The 24,974-nt window shown below is 54.8% G+C and overlaps 1 protein-coding gene across 3 annotated transcripts in view; it reads left to right on the plus strand.

The window, feature by feature from the left end:
* The window catches only part of STK40 (serine/threonine kinase 40), a 43,108-nt gene that overhangs the window by 13,929 nt on the left and 4,205 nt on the right, over nt 1-24,974 (plus strand). For all 3 annotated transcript variants that reach the window (XM_008517521.2, XM_008517522.2, XM_070594596.1), the window contains exons 2-9: nt 8,411-8,530; nt 10,457-10,542; nt 10,907-11,050; nt 13,173-13,400; nt 14,235-14,287; nt 19,784-19,899; nt 24,497-24,641; nt 24,792-24,911. In XM_008517521.2, coding sequence (XP_008515743.2) covers nt 8,411-8,530; nt 10,457-10,542; nt 10,907-11,050; nt 13,173-13,400; nt 14,235-14,287; nt 19,784-19,899; nt 24,497-24,641; nt 24,792-24,911 — 1,012 coding nt within the window. The remainder of the gene's footprint in view (nt 1-8,410; nt 8,531-10,456; nt 10,543-10,906; nt 11,051-13,172; nt 13,401-14,234; nt 14,288-19,783; nt 19,900-24,496; nt 24,642-24,791; nt 24,912-24,974) is intronic.

The following is a 24,974-nucleotide window of genomic DNA, read 5'->3' on the forward strand; positions in this document are numbered from 1 at the left end:
AGGGCAGGGCAAGGGTGTTCATGGCACACTCAGGGAATTGTGAGTCATTCGGTGCGGCTGGATGTAGGGGGCATGTAAGGGCGGTGAGGGTGAGGCTGGAGAGGTAGCCTGGGTCTGGCCAGGCTCACTGAGGAGTTTGGGTTTCTTCCTGAAGACCACGGGAGCATTGGAGGAACCCCCCACCCCCACCCCAGCAGAGACAGACAGAGATACTGCAGGCCCACGTCCCTGAGCAGAGGAGGAAGTGCAGCCTGCTGGAATCTGTCTGTCCAGCTCCAAATACACAGGTGGCTGAGGAGGTGTCTTCTGATGGAGTCGTTCCTTCTTCCTTCCTGATCAGCCTCATGGGGAACAGAGGCCCACTGTCTTGCACCCGTTGCAGAGAAACCCTTTGAAAATGTGCTGCAGAAAGACGCCACCAGGTGGCAGACCTGGAGATTGTACAAAGGCCTCATTTTTTTCCCATTCCTTTAGCACAGTGTTTGGGAGGGAGGAAGGGGGACATTCAAGACTGAAGTCCTGTTCATGCTCGGATAGCTCTGCCCAACAAGTGTGAGATTCCGCCGTGGGCTGTGCACCCACATGAACTCCCTGGACACACGTTCCTCCAGGGTCTTGGGAGCTATTCCAGCCAGTTGTACTTTCTCCTTTGTCTCTGGGGACCTGAGAGTAAATTGCAGACATTATGACCTTTTACCCCCAACACTTCAGCATCTATCACCCAAGAACAAGGACATTCTACTATATAACCAGAATACAATTTTCAAATTCAGAAAATTTAACCGATATAATACTGTTATCTAATATACAGTCCATGTTCAGATTTTGCCAGTTGCCCAGGCACGTCCTTTATAACTTTTTCCCCTGGGATCACCCATCACATTTACTTGTCATATGTCTTTAGTCTCCTTTAATCTAGACTAGTTCTTCAGCCTTCCTTTAACGATCTGACATTGATGTTTTTGAAGCATACAGGCCTGTTTTGTTGAATGTCCCTCAACTTGGGTGTGTCCCACGATCAGATTCAGGTTATGCCTCATTGGCAAAAACAAATAAAATAACGTAAGTGATGTCGTATCCTTCTAAGTGCAGCTTATCAGCAGTGCCATGATGTCGGTTTGTTCTCTTATTAGTGATGTTAACTCTGACCATTTGGTTAGGGTTACAGCTTGCTTTTTTCTTTAATTGAGGTACATTTACACACAGTGGATTTTACAGATCTTTTTACTGTACAATTCTGTCGTTTTGACAAATACATACACCCGGAATCACATCCTTTTGATTGTAAAGGTGTACAGGCCAGTGTACGTGCTCCGTCCCCCGCCCTCAGTCCTGCTCCAGGAGATCTTGGACTGGAGGCACTAGGTCTTAGTTCCACACTCTTCCCCGCCCCAACTGACGTATTGAAGGAGCCATTGGGGTGGCCTCATCATCGTAGACCATCCTTTCTTGTGCCTTCAGTTGATAATTGCCGGCTGGTGCTCAACCTTTGCTCCCCCATAGACCAGTGAACAAAACGAGGGTGAGATGCTGTGTGCCTCTGCTCCCCCATAGACCAGTGAACAAAATGAGGGTGAGATGCTGTGTGCCTCTGCTCCTCCATAGACCAGTGAACAAAACGAGGGTGAGATGCTGTGTGCCTCTGCTCCCCCATAGACCAGTGAACAAAACGAGGGTGAGATGCTGTGTGCCTCTGCTCCCCCATAGACCCGTGAACAAAACGAGGGTGAGATGCTGTGTGCCTCTGCTCCCCCATAGACCAATGAACAAAACGAGGGTGAGATGCTGTGTGCCTCTGCTCCCCCATAGACCCGTGAACAAAACGAGGGTGAGATGCTGTGTGCCTCTGCTCCCCCATAGACCAGTGAACAAAACGAGGGTGAGATGCTGTGTGCCTCTGCTCCCCCATAGACCAGTGAACAAAACGAGGGTGAGATGCTGTGTGCCTCTGCTCCCCCATAGACCCGTGAACAAAACGAGGGTGAGATGCTGTGTGCCTCTGCTCCCCCATAGACCAGTGAACAAAACGAGGGTGAGATGCTGTGTGCCTCTGCTCCCCCATAGACCAGTGAACAAAACGAGGGTGAGATGCTGTGTGCCTCTGCTCCCCCATAGACCAGTGAACAAAACGAGGGTGAGATGCTGTGTGCCTCTGCTCCCCCATAGACCCGTGAACAAAACGAGGGTGAGATGCTGTGTGCCTCTGCCCAAAAGAGCAGACCCTCCCCTTGACCCACAAAACAGCTGTCCTCTGCCCTCTACCACCAAGTGTGCACCTGGCACTGTCCAGAGCCCTCTGCCTCCTCAGCAGCTCAGCTAAGCCACAGGCCTCCTCTCTCCCCCACACCGAGCTGAACGTGTTGCTCAGGCTGGCCATCAGACTCCCTAGGCCTGTAGTCTCAGGCCAACAGACAGCAAGTTCAAGGTCTCTTAAGCCTCAGTCTTGTTACCCTGCTTCTTCTGCACCACCACCCCCAACTCAGTGCCTAGCTATCCCTTTCTCCTTGGGCGGGAGAAATTCAAAACTACTCTTTTTAAGCTAATGGTAGCACACTTTATCAAATGCTTACCATATGCCAGTACGTGCTCTGCTAAACCTTTTGTATGGATCATCTGTTGGTCCTCTGACCACCCTTGTAAGGTAGACATGCTCTGTGTTTTGTAGATACAGAATAAATCCCTTGTCCAAGGTCTCATCGCTATTAAGGGATGGTGCTGGAACCAGGTCTGGCTTACTCCAGAACTCTTGCTCTGACTCAGAGGTTCCCAACCAAGGTGGCTTATGTGGGTCAAGATGGTGATGCCTTCAACCTGAGGGTGACTGGGCCAGACAGAACAGCTGAGTCCCTCAGTCTTTTCACCCCAAAGTGCCATGCAAATGTTTCCCTTTGTGTTGTGACATGAAAAAGACTGAAACACAATGCTCTAACCACATTGTTCTGCTGCCTTAGTGTCCTAGGAGCACAGACTGTCCTCTGCCTCCCGTCCTCTGCCTCCCTCCTGGAGTCTGGTGCCCATCTAGACACACAGACTCTGAACACGTGTGTGGCAGACAAGCTCGAGGCCAGGAGTGGGTGGGAGCTCCATGCTCATTTCTAGGTGCTGGGTGGCCTGGACCAAGGTGCAGGGTCCGTGCTTTCAGTAGACACTGCCAGGAGTACAGACCAGAAGTCAGGCCTGCATGGTTCAGGAACTTTTTGTTTGTTTTGTTTCATTTTGATGGAGCCAGGAAACATGAGGGTGGGGATAGGGGTTGCTGACAGGGAGAGCTTGAATTGTGACGCCATCGGCTTGGTCTGATCATGCAGTATAGACACAATCCTTTGGCTCCTAGCAGGCATTGGAAGCTGCTGACATGTCGTGACTACCAGCTGCTGTCGTCGTCACACACACGCACACACAGACAGCGAGTAGTGCCCTGGGCCGAGGCCCACTCTTGGCTCTGCAGGGACTGCCCTGGCACTCTGCCTTCACCGTGGTTTGTAGGGTCACTCATCTCTCCAGGAGCCCAGAGGTTGCAGCAGGAAGCCTAGGACCACGTGGAGTGAAGAACTTCCTGCACATGTGGGCAGGCCCCGTCACTGCCCCTCATATTTGTGGGGGATGGGGGCTGGCTCTGCCCCTGTGCATGTGTGAGTGTCCTGGGACTGTCTGTCTGCGCCCCTGTGTGGAGGCCTGTGGGGATGCTTCTGGGTGTGAGTGCCAGGCCCTCCTTGCCTTGGTCAGCTACTTTGCACTCAGGTGGAGGTGAGGAAAGGCTGAGCTGGGAAGGCCTCAGAACCACCTCTCTTTGCAGCCACCTCCTTTTGGGGTTGCTGGTCCGTCCCCTGTGTTGAACCTTGCCCTGCCATAGGGTGCTCTGCCTGGCTTTACCCCACCTACCTGCCTGTACCCTGTCACACTACATCCCTGAACGCGGCATCCTAGGCCTTAGAACCTTAAGTGTTGCCAGCATCCTGGCCTTCGTGCCTTCTGGGAGAGCTGGGCCCCCATTGCCAGCAGCTTTGGATGAGATGACCTTAACCCCCAATTGATAGGGTAGGACAGGCATCCCCTCCTCTGGGCCTGCTGTGGTGGCTGTCACAGAGCTGAGACCCTTTTATGCTGAGGCCCACATCTCACTCCCCAGGCTGGGCCAGGCAAGCGGAAGCCCCTGCTTTCAGAACCAAGGAGCAGAGCCCCAGCCTGCAGGCAGCGGGGTGCCAGGCTGGCTTCTCTGCCAGTGCTTCCCTCCCGGTCTCCCCACTGCCCCTTGTTGCCTCACTGAGCTTCCTATTGAGGCCAGGTCCTAAGGGGACTGGTGCTGACTTGGGAGGATAGCAAGTGGAAGAGTTGACAGATTTAAAGCTCCAGAGGCTTCTCACCCAGGACTGCTGAGTCCCTGGGGAACTGAGCAGTGGCCCAGGAAACACCAGGCAAATGTCTGCCCTTAGCCAGGCTGGGCCAGGGCCCTTCAGGCCAGCCTGAGGACCAGTGTCTCTGGAGGGGGCTGGCCCCAAGTCCTTCTGAGACCAGGGTAGCCAGAGCTTCCACATCACAGTCTCACTGTGAAACTGGGATCCCTCAAAGCAGCCTTTCCCATGGGAGCATTTGTGGACCATTTGCAGGTGTGTCTCTGGAGGGACCATGTCAGGATGATTTGAGAATGGGGTGCACCCTCCCTGTGCATCAGCAGGGGAGTGGGGGAAGGAGGGTCTGTGCTGGGGGTTTGTTCTTGCTGTCTCACCAGTGAGCCTGCAGCAGCTTTCGGTTTCCCAGGCCTGCCTCTTCACGCTGCTTCCTTGCTTCCGCCAGCTCTGAGGGGCATGAAGGGATGCTCAGGAAGGGAAGCAGCCTTGCTCCCACTTCCCCTGCCAGCATCTTTTCCCTCTCTCTGCCCGTCTGCTGCCAACCTTCTGTCTGCCTACATTTTGGAGCAGTTCCCATGCCGTTTGCTTGAGCTGAATCCTGAGCAGGGTGGGAGGGGTCAGGCTGAGCCCACTCATTGTCTGTGCTGCAGCTGCTGCCGGCAAACTGTTGTCTAGACCGTGCCTGTGCGTAGGCGCCCAGGCAGTGACTACACAGATGTGAGGACGCCTCCATGGTGCTCTCCAGGGAGCCGGGAAGAGAGAAGAGACTTAGTGCTCCAGGGAGGATGGAGAACAGGGCCAGAACGGTAGTGAAGCCAACTTCTCTACTAGGGCCGGGCCAGCTCGGGAGCCGCCTGAGGCACACAAGCACAGGGCTGCCGACGCAATGAGAGCCATCACCAGCTGGAGGGAAGGCACTACCCACTCAGAATAGCTGCTCGGCCAGGCACTAGGGGTGCAATCTTTTTTTCCTGTGGAAGTTTTAGTCTAGTGATGGGGGGCAGACATTAAGCATATAAACACACAAATACGTAATCATAAAAAAACGGAAAGTGGTCTGAAGGAAAGTTGTAGGATACCAAGTGAGACTGATTGGGACCCACTGGTGTGGGGATATCGAGGAAAGCTTCTCTGAGGAAGTGGTATTTAAATTGAGAAGGATGCACAGAAGTTCCCCAGGCAAAGAGCAGGAACACTGTTCCAGACACATTACTGCCCACGTTTTTAAGATTTTTCTAGAAGCAGTTTCATTCTTCCCTGCTTTTGTTTGAATGACTTTGAACCTGCTTCCAGCATGAGCCTTTTTGGCAGAAGTCACGGCCGAGTCTAACCATGGCTTCTGCTCCATTTGGGGACTTTCAGGGCCTACTGAGTTACATGGTCCTCGTTACTCTCAGAATGAAATCACGGGTCTGCTCCTCAGTGGCACAGCTCTGAAAACACATTGCAGCTTGATGGGAGGCAAGCCTGGCAGGTTGGACTAGACATGCAGCAGGTCCTCTCTCCTACTTTCCGCTTCACGGCGTGGACTCAGTCTTCTGGGGGTTAGAATAAGGGCCAAAATGGCAACATGTGAAGATTTAACCTAACTAGTGAACATGGACCTGTTCTCAGAGTGGGGAAGGCCTTCCAGGAATAACAGCAAAAAACAAACTAAAGAAGAAAACAACTATTTGACTACATAAAAATTTAATCTTTTTTGGGGCCGGCCCTGTGGCTGATTGGTTAAGTTCGTGCATTCTGCTTCAGCAGCCCAGCGTTTTGCCGTTCAGATCCTGAGCGCGGACATGGCACCACTCATTGGGCCATGCTGAGGCAGCGTCCCGCACAGCACAACCAGAGGCACTCACAACTAGAATATACAACTATGGACTGGGGGCTTTTGGGGAGAAGAAGGAAAAAAAAAGGAAGATTGGCAACAGTTGTTAGCTCAGGTGTCAATCTTTAAAAAAAAAAAATTAATCTTTTTTTAAATTAAAAAAGTTAAAAGATCAAGAAAAAACTACATCCTAGGTCAGTTACAGTCTGAATATATAAAGAGTTCCTAAAAATCAATGACTGATACACACATAGCAGTTAAAAAAAATAATGAAAGGAGAAAACAATATGAACTGGAAATTCATAAAGGAAATAATGCACAGAACCAGTATGCATGTGAAACAAATTCGACTACATGAATAGTTAAACTATGAATTTAAGCGATGATAGACTTTTTATTACCCATCAAATAGGCAGTTTTTAAAAATAAGGAAATAGTCCTGGTGCAGTTTCTGGGACTGTCACCCACACTGCTGATGGTATATCAGTTGACACAGCATCCCTGAGAACAGCCCAGCAGGGTGTGTTCAACGCCTTTCAATCTGTGTACCCCATTTGACCCTGCAGTGCCACTTCTTGGAATTTATCCTGAGCAAGGGAGACAAGTATGCCAAGATCTATGTGCATAACGGTTAATAAAAATATATAAAAAGTGGAGAGAACCTAGATGTCCCTAAATAGGGGTATAGCCCAACAAATCATGGTAACAGTATATTCTTACCAAAGAGACTGTGTGGCTATTTCAAGTGATGCTACAGAAGAATATTGTCATGCAGCAACGTTGATTATGGTATTTTGTTTTGTTTTTTTATGGCTTTATTGATATATATTTCACCTACCATAAAATTCACCCTCATAATGTATTTTAGGTGGGAAAAAAGGAAGCTTACAAAATGGTATCACAGTGTGGTCGAAATTTCTGTAATAATGAAAACTGTACATAAGTGCACACGCAGACAGACACCCACACGGGAAAGTCTGCTTGAACGTTGACAGCCAATACTTCAGGGTGGTGAGATTGTGGGTACCTTATTTTCCATTTTTGCATATTTGTATTTTCTAATGTTTCTGCAGGGAATGTCAATTACTTTTGTTTGAAGAAAACGTACAGAAGTTTAGGGTTCAGTGTTCCCGAGCCCTTTGTGGAAGAATGAAGGCCACACTCCTGACGTGGCTGTGAGGCCCTCTAGGTCTGGGTCACCTCTCGCCACTCCCTGCCTCGCGCCGCACACTCCAACAGCAGCTGCTTATGTTGCTTATGTGCCATTTCTTACCTGTGTGCGTTTGCTCACCTGGGTCCATCTGCCTGGGATGACCTTGCCCCTTGCCCAGCCCACTCCTGTGTCACCTCCTCAGAGAAGTTTTCCCTGTGACCCCTCAGCCACACTGGGCCAGGGACCTCTCCTTGGGTTTGGGCAGCGGCCATCCCTGAGCATCCCTGTGACTCTCCACCTTCCCTGTGTGGGACTCACTGTGTACATCTGTTTCCTCGCCCCACCTCCAGGACACTGCATTCCTGAGGTGTTAACTATAGAGAGCTAGAGGGAGCAACTCTTTTTTGGGTTTTTTATCCATGTCTAGAGGTTAATGTCACCTTTCATTTTAACTCTGGAGCAGATAAGGATCACCAGGCAGATCAAAGTGCTCAGCAATCTCCACTGGTGTCTTTTAACTGGCTCTTAAATGTACAATATATATATTTTTAAAGTAATTAAAGAAAAATGTGAAAATAGAGAGGGAAGAGAGAGTAACCCCCCCATTGACAACTTTGGGGGGCTCTTCCATCTCAGAGGCTCTGTGAGTCAAGGAGAGTTTGAGAGGAGCTCCCCAGGGCAGTCATCCTCACATGTCATGGGCAGAAGCAGCCCTGGGCCTCATGCTCACCGTGCCATTTCCCAGGGCCCGCTCCCCGCCACCCCTAGAGAGCAGATCAGTGGGGGTTCCGTGGGACCCATGAACCAGCAGCTCGGACCACGGGGCTGTTGGTATTTGGGAGGAAGCCCTCACTTGGGAAAGTCTCCCTAAAGTACATCCACCTATAGTCCTGCTTAGTCCCAAGTCGAGGAGCCGTGGTTCTTTGTCACTGGGCACCTTGGATGCTCCTCTGGGAGGGGGAGGAGGTGGCAGCAGGAGCAGCAGCGGCAGCTGTGTGACGCATCCCTGAGTCAGAGACTCGCAGGCTGGGTTAGCATAAGGAAACTCGCTGACTCGCTCAGTGAGAAGGATCTTTCTCTCTCGTCTAGAGCTGAGAATGAAGCGGAGAGCATCAGACAGAGGAGCTGGGGAAACGTCAGCCAGGGCGAAGGCTCTAGGAAGTGGGATTTCCGGATATAATGCAAAGAGAGCTGGACCGTTCATCCTGGGTAAGCCTCTGACCACAGGGTGAGTGGGGGGGCTGGGAGCTGGGGCATGTGCACTGGTGTGCATTCTGATCTGTGGACATGCACAGTGCCACACCCACCAGCGTGGGATCCTGACCAACCCTCAGCCTGGACCTAGTTTCACCACTTTACATGTAGTCTGTTTGTGACTGTGGAAGATCTGGAGCCTTAGGTCACTCTGTTCCAAGAGGTGTCATTTTGTTGTAGCTGATCAGCCTTAAATCAGTCTCAGCTGAGAACTAGACTGTCTCTTCCCCCAGAGAATCCTGTAGTTGCCCCCAGGATGTCGCCCACAGGACTTACTCAAGCTGTGTTAGAAGGTCCCTCATCCAAGGCACTTCTATGACCATTCTGGGAAGGCATGGTTAATTTCACAAAGCATTTGGTATAGCCCCCCCAAACTTCTTGTGAAATTGGCAGAGAAATCCTGTAGAGTTGGGTGTTCCCAGTGGTCCAGAGGAGCAGCGGGGCCTTTCTGAGTGATGTCAGAGGCCTGGCAAATCCAGATTACTTGTGCTCAGGGTTGCAGGTGGAGTGGGCTTTGAGGACCCCAACTCTCCTAGCAGCCAGAGTCTGGGTGTGAGTTTTGCTTTGGGACAACATCTTGGACTTATGGGCACAGGACAGTTCCACCTCCAGTCATGCAGCAGAGGGTTATTGATGCCTACTGTGTGCCGCACCTGTGCCGTGTGCAGGGATGCAGCGGTGAAAGAGACAGACGCGCTCCTGCCCTCACTGGTCTTCACATTCTATGCTCAAGTGCTGCATAACAACGTTTCTGCCAACGTAGACTACATATATGACAGTGGTCCCAAAAGATTAGCACCGTATAGGCTAGGTGTGTCGTAGGCTATACCATCTAGGTTTGTGTAACTACATTCTGTGATGTTTGCACAATGACAGAATCACCTAACGACACATTTCTTAAAACTCATCCCTATCGTTAAGTGACGCACGACTGTAGTTGGAAAAAGAAACAGTAAACAATATACAAGATCCTCACCGGGGGCGGTAAGTGCCTCCATGAAAGCAAACAAGATGATGTGAGAGTCAGAAGGGCCTAGAGATAGTGCAGACAAGGGAGGGTCTGTGTGAGGAAGTGACATTTGAGCTGACCACCGAGGATGAGAAGGAGCCAGCCATGTGAAAAGCAGGAGAAAAGCATTCCAGACAGAAGGAGCAGCAAGTGCAAAGGCCCAGAGACAGGAAAGGGCTTAAAATCTTAGGAATAAGAGCCCAGTGTAGCTGGAGTATGGTCAGGGGAGTGGGGAAGCAATCGGAAAGGTGGACAGGAACCAAATCATGCAAGACCTTGGAGGCCAAAAAAGGAGTTTCGCTTATACATTAAGAGCAGTGGAACACTGTTAAGGTTTTTAGCAGTACAATAGCACTGTGACATTATCTTATTTGTGCTCTGAAAGCTATGGCAGAGCGCTGTCACAGGACAATGAGCAGTGTACATCTCCAGAAGTATAGAAACTCCCAAAAGCTGGTACTGGACAGGGGCCGGGTGGCTGTATCAGACCACAAGGGGAGCCTGTTAACGCTGTCGCCTCCTGCGCCCTCTCCCTGGAGTTGCTGATTCAGAGGCTCCAGGTTGCAGCTGGGATCTCTTTTTTTAACACGTGCTCCCCAGCAATTCCAGCATGCACCCACCATCGAACACCCCTCTCTTTGGGAAATGTGCCTGTAAAAGCCAGGTGTACCTCAGGCCGATGCACACTTACTCCTCCATTTGTGGAGGGGAAACCTTGAGAACTCTCCACCAGGAGACTGAGGGGTGAGTTCAGTGGATGTGATCCGTGGTGCCCTCCTGAAGAGAAGATCTAGCCAAAAGACCAATTGGTGACATGGCACCACCATAGACAGGGCCTCTGAAAAGTAAGCTGGTGGCTCTCTGTGCCATAGGTCCCCGTCTGGGCAACTCACCGGTGCCAAGCATTGTGCAGTGTTTGGCTAGGAAAGATGGCACGGATGACTTCTATCAGCTGAAGGTAAGTGAGGCATCAGGGTTGAGGGAGGCTGGGGACCCAGGGACCATCCTGCCAGCCCGGCTCCGCCCTCCTCTCCACCTTCATACCTACACCACTTGTGAACAGGAGTATCGCTGTCTCTTCCCAGGAAGCAGTCAGTTCACACAGTCTCGCTCTGAACAACTCCTGGTTTAAAGAGCTTGTCTGTGCATAAATTACATTGCCGTCACATTAAGAGAAACTTTCGCTTCGTACGAGCACGTGTGAGTGTGTGCAAGTGTCGCATGGTAGAACATGAACCCCTGCTTTGCCCGTTCTAGTCATTCTGCTTTGTAAAGTAAGGTTTTTGGGTTTTTGTTTTTTTTGTGTGTGTGCCCTCCTAAAGATCCTTACCCTTGAGGAGAGGGGGGACCAAGGAATAGAAAGCCAGGAGGAGAGGCAAGGCAAGATGCTGTTACACACCGAGTACTCTCTGCTTTCCCTCCTCCACACGCAGGATGGCGTGGTTCACCACCATGGGCTCTTTCAGGTGAGTGGCAGAGGGGGCTGCCTGTGCCCCTTCCCCCTGGCCCCACACCCTGCCTGGCTCCCAGGACTGGCACTTGCTGGGGCCACATCTGTACTGTGAGCAGCTCACCCATGCAGCCCCCTAGTCTCCCTGCACGCTGGGAGGGCTGGGGGTCAGGCTGGGATCCTGCTAGCCGCTCCAGCACTCCTGCTGTGATGGTCACAGCCCAGCAGAATGCACAGAGTTTGCATCTTGCAGGCTTTCTTTGAAGAGCCACTTTTCCAAGATAAAAGAAAAGCAGGAAGTCATTTAAAGACACAAGAGCTCTTTCTAGTTGTGGGCCAGGCCCCGCTGGAAGGGAAGGAAATGAGGAAGACTGGGCATTTGGGCCACCTGTAGATCTCTGTGGTTGTTTTTGGTGCCAACAGTCCTTTTTCCTGCCCAGGCATTTCAGTTCATAGGTGTCCCTGAGCCCCATGCTCAGTTGTTCCAGGTCCCTTAAGAAAGGTACCAATTAGCAACTTGTCCCCTGAAAAGAGCTCTCCTCAGGGCAGGACTGCAGTGTGTCTCCAGAAATGAAGAACTGGTTCAGCGTGCCTGGGGGGACTCCTGCTTAGGCCTCCCCCGGCAGAGCTTCTGGAGCCTCAGCCGGGTCTGCTGGCCAGGGCCCACTCTCGCGAGGATGGACCTGGTGCTCGAGAGGCAGCGCGGTGCAGGGAGGGCACACGGGTTTTGGAACCAGCAGTCCTGATTCAGGTTGTATGACCTCAGGCAGGTCACTTCAGGTCCCAAGCCTCAGACTCGTCATCTGTAAATGGGGTAATGACAACAGTGCCTTCCTCGTAAGGGGTGGGGAGGATGAGTGAGAGAGTATGAAGCACCGAGCTGCCTCTGGTCATCGTCGTTGTTATTTCAGGCAATAAGAGCTCCTTGTTGGCTCGATTTCCTGAAGTGACATAAATGGAAAACGCTTCCCACCCCACGCATACACCCCACCGAGGGCTTTATTCTTAGATGTGCAATTAGAGGCAACTCTGAAAATGGGAGAGTTTCCCTTAAACATGAGGTCAAACTGAGGGTGATTGGGATTTCTTAGTATTTCCTCTCTGGTTACTTCCAGAGCTTGGCCTGTCATTTTGATAAGAGAACCTGGGTGATAAGAAGTATTTCTAGAGTCACTCTGTGTGCCAGACACTGTGGTGGCCTCTGAGGAAGAGAGCATAAGACGTGCAATCCTGCTGTTAAGGAGAAACACGGGTATTCAGTCCCTAGGAGTTCCCCAGAGGCAACTGTCAGTCTGCTGGGGGTGACACCGAGGGCTTCCTCGAGCTAACAGGATAAAAGTCCCTGTGTTGTCCCTGGTTTTTGTCTCACTGGAAGTCCTTTTTCAACAAGGAAAATTAGTCCAGAGCTTGCAGCCGTGGTGGTGGTAGCGCTCAGTACCCACTTACTGAGCCCTGGCTGGGGCCAAACTGAGCACTTAGCATGGGTCATCTTATTCTCAGCAACCTGTGAGGTAGGGGTTGCCAGCTCCCTTTACAGATGAGGACCCAGTGGTTTGCACGGGTTGGGGGAACTGCCCTGGGTCCCACAGCTAGCATGAGGTAGAGCTGGGGCCCAGACCCAGCTGTCAGGGACCAGAGCTGTGTTCTTACGTGGCTGCCCACAAGTCCTGCTTCCAAACGAAAGCAGTTGTCTTAGACACACAGACCACTTGCACCATCTTGCACATTGGGAGGAAGTTTACATTGATTGTTGCTGGAATCCCTGAGAGTGCCATGGAGGAGAGAGGCCCCAGAGCCCTGGGTTTGCTACCTGCACCCTTGGCTCAGAGGGCCCTTTGGCTTTAAATGCCCAGGCCGTATCTGAACATTTGCATTAGGATCAAAGCATGAAGCCTGAACCAGAGCTGCATACATCAGCCCCTGGCCGGGCCTGGCATTGGCACACTAGAAGCTGGGCATTGCTTAGCAGCCCCATGTTCCCTGCTGCCCAGGCCCCAGGCCTCCACCGCCCGCACACATGCAGGCTTGTTCCAGGCTCTCTCATTGGTTTGTGTATCCACCTCCAGGGGAGAGGCCCTGGCCCTGGCCCTGGCCCTGCTGTGCCCGCAGCCAAGCCTAGTCTGTCCCTTGCCTCCCAGGACCGCACCTGTGAGATTGTTGAGGACACAGAATCCAGCCGAATGGTTAAGAAGATGAAGAAGCGCATCTGCCTCGTCCTCGACTGCCTCTGTGCACACGACTTCAGCGACAAGACGGCCGACCTCATCAACCTGCAGCACTACGTCATCAAGGAGAAGAGGCTCAGCGAGCGGGAGACTGTAGTGATCTTCTACGACGTGGTGCGCGTGGTGGAAGCCCTGCACCAGGTGCGCTCGGCCCCTCGTAGCGCCCTCCTCCTCTGGCCTGGGAGCATCCTGGGCCCCATGTGCCGCAGAAAGCCATCCTTCTTGCTGCTGCTCAGCAGAAGCAGCTCAGTCTCACCTTACTCGGGTGTGCTTTGCCCCTGAGAGTGTCCTGAAGGAAAGTAGCCGGCTGACAGTACGCAGATGAGGCACATACTGCAGGCCTCAGCCCGTGCTCCTGTGTGGGCTGCCCGGGCAGCATGGCAGAGCCCAGCACGGTAATCCCCCATCAGTCAAGAGGCTAAACTGTGGTCTCCCAGCTCGGATGACAACTGTGAGATAGCCACCAGTGGCAGCCACAGCCCATCTCTGAGCTTTTCCGAGGTTTGGAGTGTCCCATACCCCGAGGTCCAGGTTAGGAGAGCCTGGGCCTCTTCCAGGCACACAGCTCCTGCAGGCTGAGCCCGCATTACTTGGTCACCAGAACCATGAGAGTTCATCTCTGACCTCAGATCCATGCAGGGTGCTTGGGGGTTTTTTGGTTTGATGTTTGATAAAGGCAGAGAGAGGAGTGGTTTTCCCCATTGGATGTTGGCGCGAGGGGAGAGAGAGCTGGGCAAACTGCCCTGGGTGGGCAGAGACTGCCGGGGTCACCTTTCACCCCGTTGGTACACATGGTTATGAGGCCTTAGAATGGTCCTGACTGTCTGTGGCTTACAAATCCAGGCCCAAGCCTAAAGGGACATGTCACAGAGCTTTTTCCTTCCTTCCCAACACCTGGAAAGCCCACATCTTACAGGCTGGGCCCATCCCGGCTCTCACCTTCAGGGTACAAATCACGTGCCTGTTGTTTTCCAGAAAAACATTGTGCACAGAGACCTGAAGCTTGGGAACATGGTGCTCAATAAGAGGTAAGATTCACTTTTCTTCTTTCATGCTGTAACCTTGGGGTTGGCACAGGCTACATGCTGCCACTACCCAGCGCCCTGCAGTGTCCCCATGAGGACTCTGACTCAAAACAGCCCACTTCCCCCAGGAATCCCATGGGGTGGAGGATGGGATGGCTGCTTCTGCCTCTTGCCACCTGGGAACATGGTGCTTGCTAAGGGGAGCCTCAAGGGTCCCGAGAAGGGAGCTCTGGGAAGGATCTCAGAAGTCCTCCCTGGTTCATGCCTAGTGGGTGCTCAGAAAATGACTAGAAGAAGTGGACAGGGGCCAGCCCCAGGAGCATAGTGGTTAAGTTTGGCAAGCTCTGCTTCGGTGGCCTAAGTTCATTCCCCAGGAGCCGATCTACACCATTTATGGCCATGCTGGGATGGCGTCCCACATACAAAATAAAGGAAGGTTGGCAACAGACATTGGCTCAGGGCAAATCTTCCTCAGCAAAAAAAGAAAGAAAGAAATGGACAGGTGGGAGAAGAAGTGACAGATGAGCCAAAGGAGGTCCTGTCGGAGGTCAGGTTCCCAGGAGACAGACTCTGAGCTGGGTATGCAGGAGGTTTACTGGGGGTGCTCTCAGGGGAGAGCGGGGCACCGGGCAGAGAGAGAGAGGCTGAACTGCAGTGCAGTCATGACAGGGCCTCAGCTGGAAAACTCGAGAGCCAGGTGGCCCTTCAGATGTTCCAAATCCAGGCAAGGGGGCGCATGGCCCTGTACCCCCACGGTGACCAGCCACTGAATGCAGACTCTGCCCAGGGTGGGGCATAGCCTTGGCTAAGGGAACTTCCCAGGGAAGGATGCAGCCACTAGCGGTCAAAACACTCCCAGCAGCGGGGAGAGGGCGCCTCCATCTTGGAGAGGATCTGGGTGGCTCAGTCCAGCATCCTCAGTGAGCCAGGTGGCAGAGGAAGATCACGCAAGGCCCCTGTCTCAGGCTATCACCCCATTCAGGCAGAGGGTCTGGGCCTCTCCAGGTGATCTAGGGCAGCAGTAGAGGGACACCAACTGTGCAGGGACCCAGGACTGACAGGAGAGCCACACTGCACCACCACAATCCCAGGAATGCAGGGCTGGGAAGGGCACCCCTCTCTCACCTCCCTCTCATGTCCAGGAGTTGAAGTGATTTGGAGGGCTTGCAAGTGGCAGGCAGCACAAATCTCACAGCAGAAGCTGTGCGGGGGGTGATCTGTTCCGTAATGTGGTTGCCCACCCAGGAGGGTTCCTGGGCCCATTGTCCCTATGAAGTGGCCAAAGCCACAGCAGTCGCAGGAAAAGAAGCTGCAGGGAGAGGGACCTCGGGAGAGGGGCACAGGGGCCCAGACCCTGCGGTGCCAGCCTGAGAAGCCATCGGGAGGGGGCTGCCATCAGTGGCCCAGCTGGCTCCACTCTTCTGCCAGCACCACTGCTGCTGTGGCAGGCAGTGCCCAGAGCTCACGGTCTGATGGGGCGATGGCCTGAGAGCAGATAGCACTGTTTTGAGGACCAGCGTGCAGAGAGAGGGCTGGGGGCCACCAGAGGGGCCAGAGGCTCTACTGTCTGAGTCAGCCTGTGTGGGATGAGTAAGTATTTGCCTGCCTGAGAGTGAAGTGATGAAAACCTGACCCGTCGGCTCCACAGGGAGGCGGGAAGGAAACGGAAATTCCAGGGCAGCTGGGACCCTTGACTGGCCGCGTGAGAGAGTTCAGGAAGCCAGGGAAGAGCAGGACTTGGGGGTCTGACCTGCTCCCAGCCCAGCACTGCCTCTTACTTACCCTTGAGGCCGGAAGAGTTTGTTTGTTTGCTGATTTATTCATTGATTAGTTCATTCATGTCTTGAGAAGCTGCCGTGGTACCAGGGCTTCTCTGAGCTTCCATTTCCTCATCTATGAAAGTGGAGATTAGACCTCCTTGCAGAGAGTGGCCGAGCCATGAAACTGCCTGACAGGGTCTGGCCCATCATACGTGCATCCTCCTGCCCGACCGGCCAGGGACTGGGGGCCCAGCTCGCTCGCTTCCCCGTGGCGCTGAGGCCTGCTGTGTGTTGAGAGGCCGATGTGGACACCAGCAGCAAGGCCAGCAGTGGTGCAGCCGCAGCTCTGGATTGCAGGAGGAGGGCGGCTGGTGAGGAAACTGGCCATCCCAGCCCTGAGAGCGTGTCGTCTCCTTGTTGGGAGTCTCGGGCTTGGGCCTTCTGTGGGATGTTGGGCCAGTCACCATCCTGCTCTGCACTGTTACTGCTCACAAAGAGAGGGTGTAGTTTTTGAGCACCTGAGTCCATCTGGCTGCAGAGCCCGTGTCCTCTCTAGCCGTCCACGCAGCCACAGCCGTTTGTTGGCTCTGAATGAGTATCCCAGGGCTTGTTATGGGAACGTGCAGTTGGGCTGCCTGCTGACCACACCAGCTCTCCAGGCCTCTTTGTCTCTGTGGTGGATTTGCTTCCAGCTCTCATTTCTCCAGGCCCCCTAGGTTTGGGGAATATAATCAGGATTGTGTGTGTCTCGTCTGTGTCTGTGTGTGCATGCACGTGCATGTGTGTGTTTTCCCAGGATTGCAGGGCACCAACACCTCATTCAGACCCTGCATCTTGGCTGCACTTCCTTTAATCTGATAAACCCCCTTGTTGTGTCTTGGGGCAAGCAGAGTTTCTGGCTGCCTCTCCCTTGAGTCGTAGGTGCGCTGGAAAGGGGCAGGGCGGTGTGGTGTAGAGACCACACTGAAGACCCAGGGCCTGCTCCACGTGTGTCCAGGGACACCCTGCCCTTCCTTGCAAAGTGGAGGGTCAGCCTGGAAGAGCTCCAGCCCCTTCCTGCCCTACCCGTCAGGCCAGACCCTAAGTCTGGCTGCAGAGGCAGGCAGACAAGCTGTGGGCCTTCGTCTGCTCCTCGCGCAGCACGGAGCATCCCCAGGGGAGGGGACAGGCAGAAATGCTTGTGAAACAGCTGCAATGACAAGGTCACCCTGCTGTGGGTAAGAGGCAAGGGGTGAAGTCTGAAATCCCCTTTTGGGGTTATGCGAGGTTTGCTGTGGGTTCTTTCTCCTTCCTCCTTTCTTTTTGGGTAGGCAAGTTGCACACCAAGTTCCTAGAAAAGGAGAAAAACACTGTGGTAGCCCAAAGGGCCATAGCTAGAGAGTGACTCACACGGAGCGAAGCCTGCTGACACAGAACAACCTCCTCTGTCCCTCACTGCCCTCACCCCTGCCTGCCAGCATGAGCCTGGGGGGTCTGGGACTCCCAGGGATCTGTGCGCCACCAGCCGACTTGGGCGGTGGTGGCAGGCCGTGGAGCATCGCCAGGCTTCAGGAGGTCTTGGAACTGACCGTGCGGTTTCCCGTGGGAGAGGAGGCTCCAGGATCCTCGGCGGGCAGAGCAGCCCAGGCTGGGTCGGCCCTGCTGCCCAGCCCTGCAGTCTGGGCCATGTTTTCCTCGAGCCCCACGTGCCTTGCCCCATGCACGGAGCGCACAGAGCACCGAGGAGCCTGCCAGCAGAGCCAAGGGGGGCCTGGCACACACTGCATGTGCACTTTGGGGCCTGTCGCCACCATGCGGCACCTCGCTCCCTGCCGCGGAAGTGGCATCTGTCCTGGGGTCTCCCATCAGCAGCCTTTGCCGCATGTGCCCCCCGTTGGAGGATGAGGGGCTGATCCGAGCCAGCCAGGTCCTGGGCGCCATGCTTCCCTGGGATTACCTTCTTATCTTACTGAATCCTAACACCGCTCTGGGAGATAGGTGCTAATATTTTCCCTGTTTCACAGATGAGGAAATGAGGTTTAGCACGAGATTAAATAACATGTCCAAGATCACACAGCCAGGAAGTGGCAGAGCTGGGACTGGGACCTGGGAGTCTGGCTCCCACGTCCACCAGACTCTCCCCTGAGCCGTCCTCCTCCTGGTGTCTCGTGCCTCCAGTGGCAGTGGCCATCTGAGCAGGGGAGAAAACGCAGAGCTTCTGCGCAGCGGGGACCTTGCAGACAAGAGGCCTGTGCACTCCCGCGTGCAGGGCACTGATACGGCAGCCCAGAGTTGGAGCACTCCCCTTGTCGTGGTCCTTGGTCAAGACCCCCTGCCTGTGCTCCTGGGCCCTACCTGCCCTGGGGGCCCCCAGTCAGGTTTCTGCGGCATCGGACAGGCGGCCTATATGGAGAGTGAGAGACCGTGTTTCTGTTTGGATGGCAGGGGACAGACTGCCCTTTGTTTTGCACCAAGCCCTTTGCCAGCAGAATTCCCCCAGGCGGCTGAGGGCTCCTGGAGCCTCCTGGACACAGCTCCTGGGGAATTCCACCCTCCGCCCCACACGCCCCAGGCCTCTGGGAGACCTCCCCACCCCTGAGAGGCACCCAAGCCCCTCGTGGGCTTCCCTTCCTGCCATCCTCCCACTTCTCCGCCAACTGGCTGACATGGGGGCCGGGCAGGTGGCCCGCGTCTGTGGGTGGAGAGGCCCCCTTCCTCACTGGCCCTCTCCATGGGGCGAGGAAGCCTTCCTGGGCTCTTGGAGGGCTCCCCAACCCCCCGCATCCCCACGTGTGGTGTAAGGCCTTCTCTCTGGGCCACTTCCTTTGTTCACACCACGAGCCTCCTCAAAAGGATCAGGGCCCAAGGCTGCTCTCACCTGGGACTCTCTCAGATGGGGCATATGGGTTTCCAGGTCAGGGCAGAGTCCGGAGTACAAGACAAGGGCTGAGTCAGCCTTGATGGAAATGAAGGGAAAGTCTGGGGCTGAGCACTGTCCAGGGACACAGTGTACAGCCGGCCAGTGTCAGTCCAGAGCACAGGCTCTGTGGTCAGACAGACCTGGGTTTAAATCCTGCTCCACTGCCCGCTAGCTGTGTGAGCCTGGGCAAGTCCCTTGACTTCTCTGTGCCTTTGTTGCATCATCTGTGAAGTGTGGCAGTGAGAAGTTCTCCTCATCTCAGCTGTTGTGAGGGGTGAATGGAAACCATCCCCATCCAGCACCTGGGCCTGCACTTACCAAGGCTCAGCAAGCGTTAGCTCTGAGCACCGTCAGTGATGCTGACGGTAATGACAAAGGCGATGACCAAAGGGCTCAGCACAGGGGACAGAAGTGGCCTCCGAGAGTGGACCTCAAAGCTCTGCTGGGGTTGCTTTTCCTCGCATGTCAGTGAGGGAATTGAACTGAGTCTCTGGTCACTCCCAGTCTGCATGTCATGTGAGGTGGTTTTGGGAAATCTCCACCAGTTGTTCAAGCCCTGAGCTGTACCCCTGAGACTCCGCCAGGGCACAGGGGAGCAGCCAGGAAACACTCGCCTGGTCGGAGGGACTCAGCTCCCCGCCAGTCAGCTCGGCAGGGGACAACCAAGGGTGACTGATGGGCCAGTGGTCACCTCCCGAGTGGCACTCCCCACGCAGCCATGGGGACGGCAGTGAAGGCCAGGGGAGCAGGAAAGGATGCTCCCAGGATGGGGGGTGGGGCCAGCAGGGACGCCCATGGGTGCAGACACCAAGCTGTGTTCACTCTGCCTCCTGCTCCCAGGACACATCGGATAACCATCACCAACTTCTGCCTCGGGAAGCATCTCGTGAGCGAGGGGGACCTGCTGAAGGACCAGAGGGGGAGCCCCGCCTACATCAGTCCCGACGTGCTCAGTGGTACGTTTGGTGGGCCAGGCAGCAGGCCTGGGCTTCACACAGCCAGGCTCTGCGGCAGTTCATTCATTCAACAAACTGTATCTGTGGGCGGGCCCTGGGCCAGGTGCTGGGGCTTCAGTGGTGGCCCAAACCAGTACTGTCCCTCCAGGTACAAAATTGGGGTCTTACAGAGGATGAGATGGTGATCGTCACACTGAGGTGTGTTTAATTACCCTCTGAGAGTAGTGCTTAGAAAGGAAGAATGTGACTTCTGTGAGTGCAAAAAACGGGCGCTTGAAGGACTTCCCCGAGGAAGTGACATCTGAGCTGACACTGTCAGGATAAATAGGAGTCCACTGGGGTTGTGTGACTCGGCAGGGGCAGCCTGGCATATTTGAGGAACCAACAGAAGGCCCTTTGGCTGCTGCTCACAGAGTGAGCCTGGTTCACAGCCAGACAGGGGGCAGGTCAGAACCGCAGGGTAAGAGCCGCCATCCTTGATGTCAAGTGCGAAAGGAAGCCATGGGACAGGTCTTCCCTGGTGTGCGTGAGGGGATTTGCATGTCAGAGACGTCACACGCTTCATTCGTTCTTTCTTTCCTTCTGCTGGCGTTTACCCAGGGCCTCCCGCTTACGAGGCCCATTCTCAGCACTTTGGGCACAGCAGTGACCGGGCACAGAGCCTCGGCCTCCAGGACGGCCGGACGGAGACATGCCGCGCAAAGTGAATCCGTCATCTCACAGTTCCCCCACTGACCGTGCTGCTAGGGGCCAGGCGCTATGCCGAGCACTTGATGTACGCTGCTGAGAATCTCACAGCCACCCTGTGAGGCCACTGTTCCAAGTCCTAGTTTTTTACGGATGAGAAAACCGAGGTTCGGAGAGATCAGATCTCTTGTCCAAAGTCATAGCTAATAATAAACCGGAAAACCGAGGCTCTACCCGGGGCCACCTCCCACCCAAGCCCCACTCCTAGCTGCTTCACCGTAGGCTTTCTTTCCCTTTCCCACTGTCCTGTGCCACATTGGGGTCCCTCTGTCCTGATCCCTCAGGGGACCAAGGGTTACATCAGCTCCCGTCGCTCCAACATGGAGGTTTCAGGGTTGTCTCCAGGGTCTGCCATCCCCAGCACACCCCCATGTGTGCCCCTCCTCGCAGTGGCGGAACCAGCCTCTTCCCAGGTGGCCCATGTCTTCCTGAGGCGCAGGCTGCTGGAACTTGCCACACGCATTTACAGTCCCCTTGGAGGCTTCTACTGGAAGGCCAGGCCTCTCCCAGGGCTACCCACGTGCACAGGGTAGTGGTGTCCCTCTCCAGAACTGGGGATTTTGGTTCGAGTCATTGCAGCCTCAGCTAGAGGGATCTGGGTGCCAAGGGCTGGATCCCAATTCCCTGGGCACCCCCCCCCACCCAGCCTGGATGCCCTCTGTGCAAGTCCCCAAAGCATCCCTGTCGGTGACAGAGCCAGGAGGATGGACTGGGCCCCTCCGTCAGCCTGGGCTACGAGGCAGGGCTGTGACTGTGCAGGCCTGGGTGGGAGGGCTGCCTCTGGGCAGGACGCCTCCTCAGCAATGCCACGCTAGGGTGGCCTCTGTGTGCAGTCACTTCCTGCTGCTGCCCACTGCCCCTCTCTCCGGCTCTTCCAGACTCATGGCAGTCTTGCAGGATGGAACAAGGGAACCTACTGTTTCAGAGAGACTGAGACTGGGAGACCAGAGACCGGGGCTCTCATTCTGGCCTTGCTGACTGGCCACTCTGTGACTTGGCCTTCGGACCCATTCTCGGAGTCTCAGTCTCCTCATAGATTACAAGCTGAAAACAGTCCTGCCTCCCCCATTGTTAAGCAGATGATTATGAGTCCTGCCAGGTGGGTTTCCCCCACACAGCTCTGCCACCTCATTTATTCTGTGTGCCAAACTCAGTCCTGGGCATTGGGCATGGAGCTGTGAAAAGGCAAATGTGGCCTTGCCCTCACAGAGTTTATAGTCTGGTTAATAACTGTGTGACCTTGGAAAAGTTACTGATCTCTCTGGGCCTCAATTTTCTCATCTGTAAAATTGGGATGATAATAGCCCTCCTTCATTGGGTCCCTTTGGGGTTAAATAAAGCCTTTACCTAGTGTCTGGCTCAATAAACATTAGCTGGCATTATCTTTACAAAAGGAAAGCTTGGCGGTCAGTATTCCCTGGAAAGCCAAAGCTCAGGGAAAGGTCACCTGACGGTTAGAGCTCCTGGGAGAGCTTGCCTGCTGGAGGGGGCCGTACCTCTCCCCTCCGGGTCCGGGCAGAACTTCGAGTCCTTCCAAGTCAGCTGGCCCCGGCTGAGAGCCCACAGCAGTCCTGGCAGCAGCGCCCCTCCCTACGCAGCCCGCGATTCTGGCTCGGGCATCCCAGCAGGAACTGCCTTCCAGCTGCTGCAGGGTGCCGTGCCTTCTGTGGAGCCACACAGAGCTAAGAGTAGTGGCCCAGTGCACTCTCCTGGGGGTCCCACTTGGTGGAGCAGTCTGGGAGAAAGGGGCTGCCCTTGAGTTGGCCCTGGGGGCAGCTGCACAGGGTCGCCCCAGCTGCTTTCTCGCATCGGGGGTAGAAAGGGCCGGGGGCGTACAGCCTCAGGAAAGCGTGGCAGGGCTCGTCTCCACAGATCTGCCTGTGGGACCAGCCAGCCGAAGCTCTTGCCCCACGGGTGCCCTTGGCTTCTCATCATTGTGCTTTTCAGATGAAGTAACAGGCCCGTTGAAGGTGGTCCGTGGTACCTTCGTAGGCACAGGCCAAGGCCTGTAACAGCATTTGTCCATGCGCGTGTGCACACTCCCTCCCTGTTAAGTTGCTTGACCCCAGGGCTGGCCCGGTGGCCTAGTGGTTAAGTTAACGTGCTCAGCTTTTGCAGCCCAGGGTTCACAGGTTCAGATCCCAGGCACGGACCTACACACCGCTCATCAAGCCACACTGTGGCAGCATCCCACATACAAAATAGAGGGAGATGGGCACAGATGTTATCTTAGGGCCAATCTTCCTTACCGAAAAATATATATATATTTGTCAAAGTGAAAAAATATGTTGGAATAAGTTCACAATTTAAGAAAAAAAATTGCTTGACCCCAGTGGGCCTGGTGAGACCTTCAGAACAGACGTCTCCCACCCCGAAGGCATTTTCAGCCACCCAGGAAGGAGGCTTTTGGACCAGAAAAAGGATTTTAGTTATCTGCGCGCTGCCTGGTGCCCAGGGAGATGACGCCAAGGTGCCCGGCAGCGTCTCTTCCACACCCATAGGGAGTGAGCCATGTTCTGGGGTGCTGGCTGCCATGGAGACCACTGCTGGGCCAGAGAAGGCGCTGTCTTGGGGGCTTGGCCCACAGGGGCTTTTGAAAAGCTTGAGTTGTTCTCATATTTTACGTTTTGGGGAGCAGGTCAGGCAGCAGCTGGCATCTGGGAGGAACTCTACTGCTGATGGGCAGGTGGGCAGATTGCCCTGGAAATGGGAAGGGGACGCTTGTACAGTCAGCTGTGTGACCTTGGACAAAAACATCCTTGTGCCTCGTTTTCCTCTTTGGAGAAATAGACAAAATACGGTCATCTCTTGGTGTCCGCAGGGAATGGGTTCCAGGAACCCACCTCGGATGCCAGCATCCACGGATGCTCGAGTCCCTTAAATAAAATGGCACAGTGCAGTGATTACGGTCAGTTGGCCCTCCCATGTCTGCAGGTTTTGCATCCGCGGATTCAGACCCCTGCGGATTGAAATGTGAACTGCGGATCGCTTGGTTGAATCCGTGGATGTGAAACCTGTGGGTACTGAGAGCCATCTGTATCTAATTCATAGAGTTGTGGTAGAGATTTAATGAAATAAAAGTGTTCCTTCCAATGCTGTCACATTGGTGCTCAGTTGAATGTTCGCTCCTCTCTGTCTCACAGAGAAGAGAACTGTAGCACAGAGCTGACTTAACTGGATTCTCCTTAATGTAGCAAATATATGAGTCCACGCTGGGCACGGGTTTCCGCAGTGAGCAAAGCAGAGGGGCGCCTGCATCTGAGAGCTTACCTTCTAGAGGGGGAGACGGGAGTGAACAGACAAAGAAGGGGATGCTCACACATGGCGCTGGCGCTGGGGGGGATAGTGACCGCGGAGGGCCGAGGCTGGCTGTCCAGGGCTGGCGACCTCCTTGTTCCACATACACTGTTGGCCACCAGCTCTGTGAGCCACTGCTGGGTGCTGCGGCCATAGACCCAGGCCCATCCTTCTGGGGCTTGAAGTCTGGCCGAGCAGGGCTGGTGCTGCCAGGAGGCGGCACGAGACACGCTGTAGGTGGATGGGCTGCACGAGGCCAAGTGTGACCCCTTCTCCTCAGAGGTTACACCAAGGTGGGGCATCGTCCTATTGAGCATGAGCAGGAGTCAGCCTGAGGAGCAGGGGAGGGCCAAGCATGGCCAAAAGCTCAGAGGACCAAGCCGGGGTGGCTTGCTCTGGGAACAAGGCAGGAGGGTGACTGGAAGTGTGGGTGGCAAGGTGGAGGGGTCCCGTGGGTAGGGTTTCAGGCACATAGCTGGCGAGTTGAGGGGATCCCAGGCCTGTTCTCCTTCGTGGCCTGGGCTAAGTGCGCGCGTGTCCCTGTGTCCCCCAGGCCGGCCATACCGGGGCAAGCCGAGCGACATGTGGGCCCTGGGCGTGGTGCTCTTCACCATGCTCTACGGCCAGTTCCCCTTCTATGACAGCATCCCGCAGGAGCTCTTCCGCAAGATCAAGGCCGCCGAGTACACCATCCCTGAGTGAGTCCTGCCTCCCTGCAGGGGGAGGGAGGCCCAGCCCATGGGGCTCAAGGGGCGGAAACAGCACAGGGAGGCTGGGAGTCCTGGGTCCGAGACCCAGCAGCAGCCTGCCCAGCCTGAGCCCTTGCCCTCTCCCTCTCACCGCATCAGGGATGGGCGGGTTTCTGAGAACACGGTATGTCTCATCCGGAAACTGCTGGTCCTCGACCCCCAGCAGCGCCTCGCCGCCACCGACGTGCTGGAGGCCCTCAGTGCCATCATCGCATCGTGGTAAGTGGGCGGGCACTGGGCCAGGTGCAGGGCTGGGTTCTGCCTGTCCTTAGGCACTGCCTG

The sequence above is a fragment of the Equus przewalskii genome, chromosome 2 (assembly GCF_037783145.1).
Source record: "Equus przewalskii isolate Varuska chromosome 2, EquPr2, whole genome shotgun sequence".
Taxonomy (NCBI): Eukaryota; Metazoa; Chordata; class Mammalia; order Perissodactyla; family Equidae; genus Equus; species Equus przewalskii.